At 39.7% G+C, this 15,372-nt stretch overlaps 1 protein-coding gene across 1 annotated transcript in view; it reads left to right on the forward strand.

The window, feature by feature from the left end:
* The window catches only part of LOC121572297 (microsomal triglyceride transfer protein), a 38,619-nt gene extending 29,188 nt beyond the window's left edge, over positions 1–9,431 (forward strand). Inside the window, exons 14-17 of the mRNA XM_045206373.1 lie at positions 3,100–3,327; positions 3,724–3,848; positions 8,469–8,639; positions 8,786–9,431. Of these exons, the coding sequence (XP_045062308.1) occupies positions 3,100–3,327; positions 3,724–3,848; positions 8,469–8,639; positions 8,786–8,933 (672 nt within the window). The 3' untranslated portion in view covers positions 8,934–9,431. The remainder of the gene's footprint in view (positions 1–3,099; positions 3,328–3,723; positions 3,849–8,468; positions 8,640–8,785) is intronic.
* Positions 9,432–15,372: the final 5,941 nt, after the last annotated feature.

Raw genomic sequence — 15,372 nt, forward strand, 5'->3', positions numbered from 1 at the left:
AACATTTTCCCATTTATTATTTTCAAAATTCTTCAAGCTCTTTCATATTGGTTGTTGATCAGTGCTAGCAACCATTTTCAGGTCTTGCCATATATTTTGAGGCAGATTTAAGTCAAAACGTAACTCGGCCACTCAGGAATATTCACTGTCTTTTTGGTAAGCAACTCCAGTGTAGATTTGGCATTTTGGGTTATTGTCCTGCTGAAAGGTGCTTTCATCTTCCAGTGTCTGGTGGAAAGCAGACTGAACCAGGTTTTCCTCTAGAATTTTGCCTGTGCTTAGCTCTATTCCGTTTATATTTTATTCTGAAAAAGTCCTTAACGATTACAAGCATACCCATAACATGATGCAGCCACCACTATGCTTGAAAATATGGAGAGTGGTACTCGGTAATGTGTTGTATTGGATTTGCCCCAAACATAACACTTAGTATTCAGGACAAAAAGTGAATTGCTTTGCCACATTTTCTGCAGTATTACTTTAGTGCCTTGTTGCAAACAGTATGCATTGTTTTGGAATATTTTTATTCTGTACAGGCTTCCTTCTTGTCAGTTAGGTTAGTATTGTGGAGTAACTACAATGTTGGTGAGCCATCCTCAGTTTCCTCCTATCACAGCCATTTAAACTCTAACTGTTTTAAAGTCACTATTGGCCTCATGGTGAAATCCCTGAGTGGTTTCCTTCCTCTCCGTCAACAGAGTTAGGAAGGACACCTGTATCTTTGTAGTGACTGTGTGTATTGATACACTATCGAAAGTGTAATTCATAACTTCACCATTCTCAAAGGGATATTTAATTTTTTTTATTTTTACCCATCTACCAAAAGGTGCCCTTCTCTGTGAGGCATTGGAAAACCTCCAAACCTCCCTGGTCTTTGTGGTTGAATCTGTGTTTGAAATTCACTGCTCAACTGAGAGACCTTACAGATAATTGTATGTATGGGGTACAGAGATGAGGTAGTCATTCATAAATCATGTTAAACACTATTATTGCACTCAGAGTGAGTCCATATAACTTATTATGACTTGTTAAGCAATTCTACTCCTGAACTTATTTAGGCTTGCCATAACAAAGGGGTTGAATACTTATTGACTCAAGACATTTCAGCTTTTCATTTGTAATTAATTTGTAAAAATGTTGAGAAACATAATTCCACTTTGACATTATGGGGTATTGTCTGTAGGCCAGTGATACATTTAATCCATTTTAAATTCAGGATGTAACACAACAAAATGTGGAAAAAGTCAAGGGGTGTGAATACTGTCTGAAGGCACTATATCACTATCATTGTCATTGTGTTATTATATTCCATGTCATTTATCAGACACTTTTATCCAAAGCGATTATCTGTTATAGGTTTTTACCTCTAGATAATTTTAATATTAAACAGTGGGTATCATAAGTATTCACCCCCCTTGGATTTTTTCACATTTTGTTGTGTTACAATGTGGGATTGAAATATATGTAATTGTGTTGTTGTTTTTTGTCATTGACCTAAGCAAAGAAAATGTGTATATATATATTTTTTTAATAAAATTACATTTATAAAAATTAAATAACTAACATATAGTCATTGCATAAGTATTCACCCCCTTTGTTTAGGCAAGCCTAAATTAGCTCAGGAGTAACATTTGGCTTAACAAATCACATAAATTGTTACATGGAATCACTCGTGTGAAATAATAGGGTTTTACATTATTTCTACAGCATCTGTAAGGTCCTTCAGTCAAGTATTGAATTTCAAGCACAGATTCAACCACAAAGACCAAGGAGCTTTTCGATAGCATCATAAACAAGGACAGTGATTGGTAGATGGGTAACAATAACAAATCAGAAATTGAATATCTCAAGTTAATAATTACGCTAACCACCCAGAAATATCAAAGATACAGTCGTCCTTCTGAACTGAGCTGCAGGATAGGACGGAAACTGCTCAGGGGTGTCACCATGAGGCCATTGGCGATTTTAAAACAGCTACAGAGTTCAATGACTGTGATGGGAGAAAATTGAGGATGGATCAATAACATTGAAGTGACTCCACAATAATGACCTAAATGAAAGAGTGAAAAGAAGATAAAAAATATACATAATACAAATATTCCAAAACATGCATCCTGTATGCAACAAGGCACTAAAGTAATACTGAAAAAAAACACTGCAAAGGAATACACTTTTTGGTCTAAATGCAAAGCCTTAATGTTTGGGGAAAATCCAACACAATACATCACTGAGTAACTGCCTCCTTATTTTCAAGCATGGTGGTGGCTGCATCATGGTATGGGTATGCTTGACATAGGCAAAGACAGGGGAGTTTTTCAGGATAAAAAGAAAAGAGATGGAGCTAAAGACAGGCAAAATCCTGGAGGAAAACCTGCTTCAGTCTGCTTTACACCAGATACTGCAGGACAATAACCTACAACACAAGGCCAAATCTACATTGGAGTTGCTTACCAAGAAGACAGTGAATGTTCCTGAGTGGCCAAGTTACAGTTTTGACTTGAATCTGCTTGAACATCTATGGCAAGACTTGAAAATTGCTGTCTAGCCATGATCCCCAACATCTTGACAGAGCTTGAAGAATTCTTTAAAGAATAATAGGCAAATATTGCACAATCTAGGTGTGCAATGGTCTTAGACTCACCGCTGTAATCGCTGCCAAAGCAGTGATTCTAACATGTATTGACTTGGGGGTGAATACTTTACAGATTTATTTTTAAAATAATCTGTAAAAAATGTTAGAATTTTTCTTCCACTTTGACATTAGAGTATTTTCTGTAGATCATTGACAAAAAATGACTCTTCAATCCTTTGTAACACAATACAATTTTAAGAAATCCAAGGGGGGTGAATACTTATGATACCCACTGTATATGTAGTCATGTAGAAGAGCAGATTCTAAGATCTCGCACGCTCTTGGGCTAGTTGCCCTAGGTACAGCTTATTTTATTGGGGAAAATGCAAAACTGACCCAAGATCAGTGTTTAGGGGCAACTTCACCTTACACTGACTTGCTGCACTCAACAAAGGAAGGTGGACCAACCAACAGTGCCAACTTGTTGACAGTAATATCTGATTGCCATATTTTCTCTCGCTGTCCAGGTGGCGATTGAGGCCCAAGGCATGGAGTCCCTGATCGCGGCCAAGCCGGACGAAGGCGAGGAGGACCTGGAGTCCTTTGCTGGGATGTCGGCCCTGCTCTTCGACGTCCAGCTGCGGCCTGTGACCTTCTTCAAGGGCTACAGTGACCTCATGTCCAAGATGTTCTCCATGTCCGGCGAGCCCATGAACGTGGTGAAGGGCCTGATTTTGCTCACTGACCACTCCCAGGTTGGCACTCTTAAATCAATGAATCAACCAATGAGTCAGTCAGTCAATCCATCAAACAATCAGTCAATCGAACAATCAAACTTTATTTAAAGTGTTGTTTAAAAAAAATCACAACACACAAATGAACTTTGAGTTCGTTCAACTTGGTCTTCTGTATTATATAAAGTCACTGGTACCTCAGACATTTTTTTACTAATATCTTCATATAGACTCATATAAACTATTTTAGGTGTTAGTATCCACCTAGGCAACATTTTAGCTGTCAATGCCTTCTTCAGCCACTTGGTTTCAAACCTCTCTGACACTAGCACTCACTGGCCCAGACGGGCAAGCAGCTATTGTGTTTTCTTTCCTCACTCCTGTTTTCTCATTCTCTCTTCTCCTACATCCTTTCAGGTCATCCAGCTTCAGTCAGGGTTGAAGGCCAATGCCGAGTTCCAGGGTGGTTTGGCCATCGACATCTCAGGAGGCATGGAGGTCAGCCTGTGGTACAGGGAGTCCAAGACCAGCGTCAACAACAGGTAGGGAACCTGGGTTCAATAGTGATGGGCAGAATGCAAACAAAACACTTTTTCAGTTTGAGCATTCTTCTCATATGTTGCCAACTGAATGTACTTAGTCATGCTTATTGTTGGATAGTTTTGAATAATCATTGCACAATAATGACAAAAGGTAGACAAGCTTTGGCGGGCTCAGATTAGAGAAAAAGGTAAAGATTCAATCCAATGCGTGTTATAGAATAGCAAACTATAACTGACTTTTAAGCCGAGATGTGCAGCATTTACAAACTCAATTGGTAATACATGATTGACCTGGATGGAGGATTGGTGTTAACTACACAATCTAAAAATGGCGACTGATTCATTTCATCCACTGATTCATAGAGCACGCTCGCGAATGGTGACATGACAATTCTTGTTTTATCAGATATATGTGGAGGTGACATCATTTCATTCAGCTCTAGATTAGAGTAGTTGACTGATTGATGCTTGCTGTCAATGCAAACACAATAACAATTTCAACCAGAGAGCATCATCGGTCCAGTAGATAAATACCCCGAGTGGCGCAGTGGTCTAAGGCACTGCATCGCAGTGCTAGCTGTGCCACTAGAGATCCTGGTTCGTATCCAGGCTCTGTCGTAGCCGGCCGCGACCGGGAGACATTTACATTTACATTTACGTCATTTAGCAGACGCTCTTATCGAGACCCATGGGGCGGTGCACAATTGGCCCAGCGTCGTCCAGGGTAGGGGAGGGAATGGCCGGCAGGGATGTAGCTCAGTTGGTAGAGCATGGCGTTTGCAACGCCAGGGTTGTGGGTTTGATTCCCACGGGGGGCCAGTATGAAAACTAAAAAAATTATGTATGCACTCAGTAACTGTAAGTCGCTCTGGATAAGAGCGTCTGCTAAATGACTAAAATGTAAAATGTAAATGTAAATAAATGTGACATCATCCAGTGATAAAATGGGGATGGAATTGTTGGAATCTAGATAGGTGCTTTACAGGAATCAGGGACCGTATTCATAAAGGGCCCGATTTAGTACATTTACACCTTTTCCTACACACACCTTTCCTACGCACTTCTCAGTAGTTGGTATTCAGACTTACCTTATGCAGGTGCGTAACGGGCTTTGCAGGCGTGGTTCCCTTTTGTGCACTGAATACATTTGAATTCAACCGCTGAAAACCCTCATGGAGTTTTCATTCAATAGGGTTTTCAGGACATTCATCTAATAGCCATCCCTTTTAAATTTGGAGTACCTTTTTAATTATAATTTTCTCGACAGACTCAGTAGAATGTATGGAGAGAGCGCTTCAGAATATTAGGGATCAATGAAAGAAAGCCATGTAAATATACAAATATTTGTCAGCACCAATTGGTATACAGTGGGGAAAAAAAGTATTTAGTCAGCCACCAATTGTGCAAGTTCTCCCACTTAAAACGATGAGAGAGGCCTGTAATTTTCATCAAAGGTACACGTCAACTATGACAGACAAATTGAGGGAAAAAAATCCAGAAAATCACATTGTAGGATTTTTAATGAATTTATTTGCAAATTATGGTGGAAAATAAGTATTTGGTCACCTACAAACAAGCAAGATTTCTGGCTCTCACAGACCTGTAACTTCTTCTTTAAGAGGCTCCTCTCTCCTCCACTCGTTACCTGTATTAATGGCACCTGTTTGAACTTGTTATCAGTATAAAAGACACCTGTCCACAACCTCAAAGACACCTGTCCAGGCCCGTCTGAAGTTTGCTAGAGTGCATTTGGATGATCCAGAAGAGGATTGGGAGAATGTCATATGGTCAGATGAAACCAAAATATAACTTTTTGGTAAAAACTCAACTCGTTGTGTTTGGAGGACAAAGAATGCTGAGTTGCATCCAAAGAACACCATACCTACTGTGAAGCATGGGGGTGGAAACATCATGCTTTGGGGCTGTTTTTCTGCAAAGGGACCAGGACGACTGATCCGTGTAAAGGAAAGAATGAATGGGGCCATGTATCGTGAGATTTTGAGTGAAAACCTCCTTCCATCAGCAAGGGCATTGAAGATGAAACGTGGCTGGGTCTTTCAGCATGACAATGATCCCAAACACACCGCCCGGGCAACGAAGGAGTGGCTTCGTAAGAAGCATGTCAAGGTCCTGGAGAGGCCTAGCCAGTCTCCAGATCTCAACCCCATAGAAAATCTTTGGAGGGAGTTGAAAGTCTGTGTTGCCCAGCGACAGCCCCAAAACATCACTGCTCTAGAGGAGATCTACATGGAGGAATGGGCCAAAATACCAGCAACAGTGTGTGAAAACCTTGTGAAGACTTACAGAAAACGTTTGACCTGTGTCATTGCCAACAAAGGCTTTATAACAAAGTATTGAGAAACTTTTGTTATTGACCAAATACTTATTTTCCACCATAATTTGCAAATAAATTCATAAAAAAATCCTACAATGTGATTTTCTGGAGAAAAAAATTCTCATTTTGTCTGTCATAGTTGACGTGTACCTATGATGTAAATTACAGGCCTCTCTCATCTTTTTAAGTGGGAGAACTTGCACAATTGGTGGCTGACTAAATACTTTTTTTCCCCCACTGTATTATATATCTTGTATATAATTTAGGGTTGGGAAAGTATTTATGAATAGTAAAAAAAACTTGTTTGGAGACCCTGTTTGGTGAATCAAAAATACGGTGGTTTGATTCATCCTGAAAGTTGCCATATTCAATTGTTCAATCCCTGAAATATTGGAAGGTGAGAAAAGTGTACAATAGGGGTTGAACAGTAGTCCTATAAATCTACCCTAATAATCCTCACTAATTATGGAACTGTGATGACAACGGTCCAGTCATCATGAACCGTGAGCCAGGCTCCAGGTTTAAACTGCTACGTATGGTCTGCGTTCCAAAATTATTCAAATAGGCTACATGTCCCAAATTATTGCACAACTTGTAATATGTTAGCCTAATATGATCAACTATTGCTAGCGATCCTCAGGAACAACCACACAAACGTGACAGAGGAAAGAAAGGTAAACTAACAATGTAATGGAATAATGCAAAATGTAAGAAAACTAACACTAAAGTCAGCGACCGTTATAAATGTATGTAGGTATAACTGATGGTGGCTACCAATTGTAAAAAAAATACAGTGAAAACTCATATATATGACATATAATTAAAATATTCTATAAATCGATTCGGTAGGTTTGGCGCTATACTGTCATTTGTCCATGGCTACAGAAGCCTATAGCTTGGGTCTCCAAATTTCATCCTAAATTATAAGGCCAGCATTTCATCAACTTCACTGTGGAAAAGGTGATATGATGATATGCTTCTGTTTGCTGCCATATGACTGGTTTTGCATTGGTCTCCAGCGTTCATAACGTAAAATAGATCTAAAACAATTGTCATTTTATATTTACAATCCCCTTATCCAAAAGGTTTACTCATTTACCTAGCTCTTGTCAGTAGCGCTTACCAATGTTTGTAAATTACAGTGCATGGAGAATGGTGTTATTTCTATCGGAAAAAAGAAAGTAGATGTTCCACATGGAACCGACAGATTCCTCGACCTTATTCATCGTTTCATCGCGCATAAAGGTTGTGGAATTATGAGGGAATTAAGTCAAGGTCAGAATACAGTCTATCTGTAGACACACCTCCGCCACACCTTCTTCATTTCTTTGATCTCCACCCCAAATGAATAACAGGTGAATAGCATGCTATTCTCATGCTTAAGTTCAAGGTCAGAATACACGTAGAGAGAAAAGTGCATAAAAGGGAATTACGTTCCATTTACGCACGCTTAACTCTGGTCGGAATTCCCCCGAAAGCGTCTCAGACTAGGATCAGGTCTCCCCTGTCCATGTTGTAATCTTATTTATTGTGATCAAAAAGGCAAAACTGATCCTAGATCAGCAATCTTACCATGAGGCATTTCATTCCAGTGCTTGAATCACCTATTTGAGCTTAATGGTCTTGTCTTGACAATGTCAAGTTGTTTTGTCTTGTCAAAATGATGTTACCCAAGAAGTGATTTGGTTGGTCTGATCTTAGTGCCATTGGGATTGTTCATCCAAATATGCTAGTTGAAGACATGAAATTTGCTCCATACATGACTTCCTAGAACTCTGATCCAGATACTGTAGATAGACTTCTGCTGCTTTCTTGGTCTTTGTTTCGCGATGACATTTTGGGTGACGTTCTATGTTGGCTCAAAGTCAACGAGGGGAATGGCAGAGGCAGGTGTATGGATCACTTGCAGTCGTACTGTACCTCCTCTCCTCTGATAATAGACCAGCAGGCTATCTATAAGAGCAGAACATACCCAAGTGACATCTTTGCCAAGGCATGCCTCCACAGACAGATAGACATACAGGTTTTTCAGATGGCTTGGCAGTGGTCATTTTGATTTGAGATTTCAAGCAGAGAACTATGACGATAGCGGTTTCATATTCAGACATTCTCAAATTTGTAAGAGATTTTTACCACCAGTCACCACCTGTTCATTTTATGTTGAGTTAAAAGGCATTTTACTGGTCAAAGATTTGCAAAATGCAACTGAATCTTAATTTGAGAAAATGAAAAATTATTCTTATCCACCCATTAGTTATTTTTCATCTGAAATTGTCTATTTGCAGGGGAGCCATGGTGGTGACTGGGAATGTGACCGTGGACATGGACTTTGTGCGCACTGGGATGGAGGTGAGCTTTGAGACAGAGGCGTCTCTAGACTTTATCACCACGGTCCAGTTCTCAGAGTACCCTTTCCTGGTGTGCATGCAGATGGACAAGACCACCTTCCCCTTCAGGTAGGCCAGGGCTAAGACCAATTACAGCCTAGTGAATTCTACATTGTATTTTCAGTGAATTATGAATGCGTTAATGGCTCATTATACTTCCACCTGTGCAGTCTCTGATTACATAGCTCATGAATTGCCATTGTCCTTTATTGCAGTGAGTCCCTAACAAAATATGAGAGCCTGCCATCGGGTAAGAGCTATGTGTCGCGCAGGGGCAACAAGCAGCTGTTGCCTGGCTCGGAGTTCCCTCTCCACCAGGAGAACTCCAACATGTGCAAGAGAGTGTTTGACTCAGACTGGTAGTCTTCTCCGGGTCAATCCATCTGTAAGAAGATGGAAGATCTTTTGCAGAGTGTAGAGAGTTATGGGCCAACAACCCTATTTCGTCATTTCGTCAGTGTAAACAGCGTGTTGTATGAGGCGGATAAATGGATGCTAGCTAGCTATGACCATCGTAAAATGGCAAAAGTGAACTGTCGTGTGCCTTTTTTGTTGATCTGATTGGAAAATGCGTACATTGTGTCATCAGAGTTCAGTTTACTGCAAAATCGCTAACTAGCGGCTAACTTGCTAGCTGTTTACTACTATTTATCTCCCTTTCGATCCCACAACACAATGCGTTATTTACAGTGTGACAATAGTGTAATAGGGTTATTCTTCGAATGAGTCCTACTTGACATTCTGGCTGGAGAGTTATTTATTGTTTTGTTTTTTTAAAGCTATCCAGGAACACCTACTGTATCACACCACAGGCAAAAAACATTCATGTTTACATTCTTAATTCAACGTTTTATTTCAAATCAGAAATTTCTCTGGTGCCTTTTCTATTAATTTGTTTGCATATCTATTTATATGGGTATATGAGTATCATATACATTATGTGGTATATACTCAATATAGCTAAGTGATACAAACACAATATTCACCTATGTAAATATGGTACATAGCATTGGGTGAGCTGTTGCTGTGGTTGAATGTACTGTCATTTACATAAATGCTCACATTACACAGTTTCTAGTTTGTTTGTTTAATTGAAGACATGGATGTGGTTTCCAAGGCTGCAAAGATTGAATGACAGTAAAGTCATTGCGTAACAATGTAAAATAATGTATACAGTACTTGATTCACTCTGTAGCAAGATTGAAGGAGCTTTGACATGAGACCAGATAACGCAGGGTTCATTTATTGAATTAATTTCTATGATTTTAACTTCTGGATGTTAAACATGTACAGTACCAGTCAAATGTTTTGACACACCTACTCATTCAAGGGTCTTTCTTTATTTTTACTATTTTCTACATTGTAGAATAGTAGTGAAGACACCAAAACTGTGAAATAACACAAATGGAATCATGTAGTAACCAAAAATGTTTTAAACAAATCAAAATATATTTTATATTTGAGTTTCTTCAAAGTAGCCACCCTTTGCCTTGATGACAGCTTTGCACACTCTTGGCATTCTCTCAACCAGTTTCATGAGGTAGTCCATCAAAATGTCAAGAACTTTGAACGTTTCTTCAAGTGCAGTCGCAAAAACCATCAAGTGCTGTGATGAAACTGGCTCTCATGAGGACCGCCACAGGAATGGAAGACCCAGAGTTACCTCTGCTGCAGAGGATATGTTCATTAGAGTTACCAGCCTCAGAAATTGCAGCCCAAATAAATGCTTCACAGAGTTCAAGTAACAGACACATCTGAACATCAACTGTTCAGAGGGGACTGTGTGAATCAGGCCTTCATGGTCGAATTGCTACAAAGAAACCACTACTAAAGGACACCAATAAGAAGAAGAGACCTGCTTGGGCCAAGAAACACGAGCAATGGACATTAGACCGGTGGAAATGTGTCCTTTGGTCTGGAGTCCAAATTGGAGATTTTTGGTTTGTGAAACACGGTGTGGGTGAACGGATGATCTCCGCATGTGTAGTTCACACCGTAAAGCATGGAGGAGGAGGTGTTATGGTGTGGGGTTGCTTTGCTGGTGACACTGTCTGTGATTTATTTAGAATTCAAGGCACACTTAACCAGCATGGCTACCACAGCATTCTGCAGCGATACGCCACCCCATCTGGTTTGGGCTTAGTGGGACTATAATTTGTTTTTCAACAGGACAATGACCCAACACACCTCCAGGCTCTATAAGGGCTATTTTACCAAGAAGGAGAGTGATGGAGTGCTGCATCAGATGACCTGGCCTCCACAATCCCCCGACCTCAACCCAATTGAGATGGTTTGGGATGAGTCGGACGGCAGAGTGAAGGAAAAGCAGCCAACAAGTGCTCAGCATATGTGGGAACTCCTTCAAGACTGTTGGAAAAGCATTCCAGGTGAAGCTGGTTGAGAGAATGCCAAGCGTGTGTAAAGGTGTCATCAAGGCAAAGGGTGGCTATTTGAAGAATCTCAAAAATAAAATATATTTAGATTTGTTTAACACTTTTTTGGTTATTACATGATTCCATATGTGTTATTTCATAGTTTTGATGTCTTCACTATTATTCTACAACGTAGAAAATAGTTTTAAAAAATGAAAAACCCTTGAATGAATAGGTGTGTCCAAACTTTTGACTGGTACTGTATATCAATTGGAAAATGTCTGATTAATTTATTTACACATTTGTAATTGGGCCCATTTAGATAATTAGAAATTTGACTTTAAATTATATAATTCTTACATTAAACCTTTTGATATATTTTTTTGTACTATAGTTTGAGATCCTTTTGTTAGGTTTGTACTTGATCAACAACAAAGAGTGCACTGGAACCACTATGCCCCATTGGCTTGTAAGTGTATAAGGATATTGTACATACAGTATGCAGTGCTTTTCTGGCATTACACTAGTGTGTATGTGTAAGATCATTTTCAATAAAGCTATGAAAACCAGAATGGAAATTGTTTGTCTTTTGACGTTTCCCACTAACATTACTGACCTGTACATGGCTGTTGAGCCTACTTGGTTAAGCTATCAGAATACTGGCTTACCTGACAGGTCTTTAGATAATAATATATTTTCTGTGTGGCTTGTTCAGTTTGACAATTTTAACGCATGTCAATCATAGTAGAATGTTATGGGATGAAGTACAGTACATATAAGGGATATTTAGAGATAATGCCTTCAGAAAGTATTCATACCCCTTGATTTATTCCACATTTTGTTGTGTTACAGCCAAATTAAAAATTGATTAAATATATATTTTTCTCACCCATCTACACACAATACCCCATAATGACAAAGTGAAAACATGTTTTAAAACATTTTTGCAAATGTATTGAAAATGAAATACAGAATTATCTAATTTACATAAGTATTTACACCCATAGGCTATGACACTCCAAATTGAAATCCGGTGCATCCAATTTCCTTTGATCATCCTTGAGATGTCACTACAACTTGATTGGAGCCCACCTTTGGCCAATTCAGTTGTTTGGACATGATTTAGAAAGAAACACAACTGTCTATATAAGGTCCCACAGTTGACAGTGCATGTCAGATCAGAAACTATGCGATGAACTCCAAGGAACTGTCCGTAGATCTGCAAGATGATAGAATTGTGATGAGGCATGTATCTGGGGAAGGGTATAAAACCATTTCTAGAGTTTCCAAAAGCACAGTGGTCTCCATCATTGGGAAATTGAAAAAATATGGAACTACCCAGACTCTGTCTTGAGCTGGCCGTCCGACCAAACTGAGCAACCGGGCAAGAAGGACCTTGGTCAGGGAGGTGACCAAGAACCCAATGACCATTCTGACAGAACTACAGAGTTCCTTGGTTGAGAAGGGAGAACCTGCCAGAAGGACATCAGTCTCTACAGCACTTCACCAATCTGGACTTTTTGGGAGATTGGCCAGACAGAAGCCACTCCTGTGAGAAAGGCACATGACTACACCCCTGGAGTTTGCAAAAAGTCATGTGAAAAACTCAGACCATAAGCAAAACATTTAGTGGTCTGATGAGACAAAAATTTTACTCTTTGGCCTGAATGCAAAGCGCTATGTCTGGAGAAAACCAGGCACTCATCACCCATCTAACACCATCCCTAACGTGAAGCATGGTGGTGGCAGCATCATGCTATGGAGATGCTTTTCAGCGGCAGAGACTGGTAAGGATAGAGGGAACATTTAATGGAGCCAAATAAAGGCAAATCCTTTATGAGAACCTGCTTCAGAGTGCAAACGAAGATTTACATTCCAACAGGACAATGACCCCAAGCATACAGCCAAAGCAACGCTGGAATGGCTTCAGAACAAGAATGTGAAAGTCCTTGAGTGGCCCAGCCAAAGCCCAGACTTGATTCCCATTGAAAATCTGTGGAAAGATTTGAAGATTGCTGTTCACCTCCACTCCCCATCTAACTTAACCGAGCTTGAGAAAATCTGCAAGGAAGAATAGGATAAAATCCCCAAATCCAGATGTGCAAAGCTGATACAGACATACCAAAGCTTTAATCGCGGCCAAAGGTGCTTCTACAAAGTATTGACTCAGGGGTGTGAATACTTATGTAAAAGAGATAATGGGGTATTGTGTGTAGATCCATTTTGAATTCAGGCTTTAACACAGCAAAATGTGGAATAAGTCAAGGGGTATGAATACTTTCTGAAGGCAATGTATGTTTACAGGATATGGTTACAAATAATTTCACAAGCCTATTAATGTTTCACTTTAGTAATGATTTATGGTATACAAAAAACAACATCAAATGCGGGAAACCAAGTCCTGTTATGTTTTTGACACTTTGTGTTGATGGCATGTAGCATAAGCAAAGTATGTCAACCACGGGAGAGCATTGATTCTCAATCCCAAATTGACTCCTAACCCCTTCACTGCAGGCGGTCCTATTGATCTGAGATATACAGTAAGCATCATGGAAATCGCTTCATCTCGCCTTATGATTGGCTGGGTGGAAATGTCGCCATATCGCCTCCACCTATCCAATCCTCTCAGATCTACTGAGTGGCTAGTGACTAGGGGCCAGGGGTCTATTTGGAATTCAGCATGACATGTGAGTGTGTGAAGGAGCACTGAGTGAGTAGTGCACCCATTTGCTGTTCCAGGTGAGGCAATAAATCGTGTCTGGCCTTGTGTCGCAGTTGTGACATCAGAGCCCCCCGGTTGGCATCCATGCACAACAACTGGGCCTTAATGGAGATTCTTTAGGAAGTGCAGAGAGCAGCTGGGAGCGAGGGGCTGTCTGCCAGTCTCACTGCCTCCATGGCAACGATGTAAACACACCAGCAAACTGTCAGGTTGAACTTAAGCCCGGGCCGGGTTGAGGTTTCAGGGACATCAGAAAGCTAACCTTGCACCCTTCGGCAGACACCAACACTTTTATGTATCTTTCCAAGTAAATCAATTTGCTTGTCTTGTGTTGTGTTGCTCGGGATCAATTTTTTCAGGAGCAGAAAGCTCATACTGCTCATTCAGGGGAGCCGAAAGTTGCTGGAAAGGGTTGGGGGGACATCATAACCAGCAACAGAAATTATACAAATTGAGCAGAATAATACTGGTTGGGACACCACTTTGTGTATTTAAAGATAGCTGTGATTCCCAATGATTTGATCACTGTCAATATATTATGGAAGTACCATAGCAAAGAAAATGGACACAAGCAAGACAACCGTGATGAGCAACATACACAACGGACAATGTTAATTAGCTTGCAATTTGATTTATTCCAAACACTTGTAGGCTTTTGGGCCTACAGTGTGTTCTTTTCACCTCAGTCTACTTGTCATATTTCATCACTGTCACCTTGCAAGTGCAAACATGGCACTGCTTCATCTAAAAAACTAACTCTGCATTGACCTCCCGGTCTCGTGCTCCTTCTTAGGCCGCCATATTAAGTCCGTAAAGCAAAATACTTACACACAACATATACATAATGTCGCTTTTTTATGACTGTCTTTCAGACACCAAGGCTAATGTAGCCACTCAATCATAATAGCGCCATTCTTTCTCAGGCGTTCGTTCACGTACATTTCTCCCATCTCAACATTACTTCCCCATCCGTCCTTCATTCTTTTCAACATCTTTCAAAAAGCAAGCATATACACAGAATGTTTCTTTCATTGGGCATCAGGGAACCTGAAAGCCAGTAGATTTATGGGATTGGGGAGGGATGTTGTGCTTAGGTGAAGTTGTAAACTGAGATTTCTTCTTTAATGACTCATAATTTATGGTACTGTGTGTCTTGGTAGTTCTTTACTAAATTATGTTATCACTTTGACTAAGCTTTATTAGTCCACATAATGATATCATAAACTTAACATATATCATTTCAAATCATGACTGTTCATGTTAGTGACAAATTATAACTCAATAAGTTACGAAATGCTAACATCAGCTAAGTTGAGCTACTGACAGTGTAAAGGTTTTTCAGAAATTGACATAGAATGAACAGACGTAAAGCTAATGACATATTAATGACAGTATTACACATCTTTCTGTTGTAGTCAGCTAGACTAGAACATCTAACATTACACAATTAAATACACATATTTACACACATGTACAGTGCCTTCATAAAGTATTTATAACCCTTGACTTATTCCACCCTTTGATGTGTTACAGCCGGAATTCAAAATTGATTAAATATTTTTTTCTCACCCATCTACACACGATACCACATAATGACAAAGTGAAAACATGTTTTTCAAATGTTTGCTCATTTATTGAAAATGAAATACAGAAATATCTCATTTACATGAGTATTCACACCCCTGAGTCAATACTTTGTAGAGGCACT

Source organism: Coregonus clupeaformis, chromosome 22, assembly GCF_020615455.1.
Source record: "Coregonus clupeaformis isolate EN_2021a chromosome 22, ASM2061545v1, whole genome shotgun sequence".
Lineage (NCBI taxonomy): Eukaryota > Metazoa > Chordata > Actinopteri > Salmoniformes > Salmonidae > Coregonus > Coregonus clupeaformis.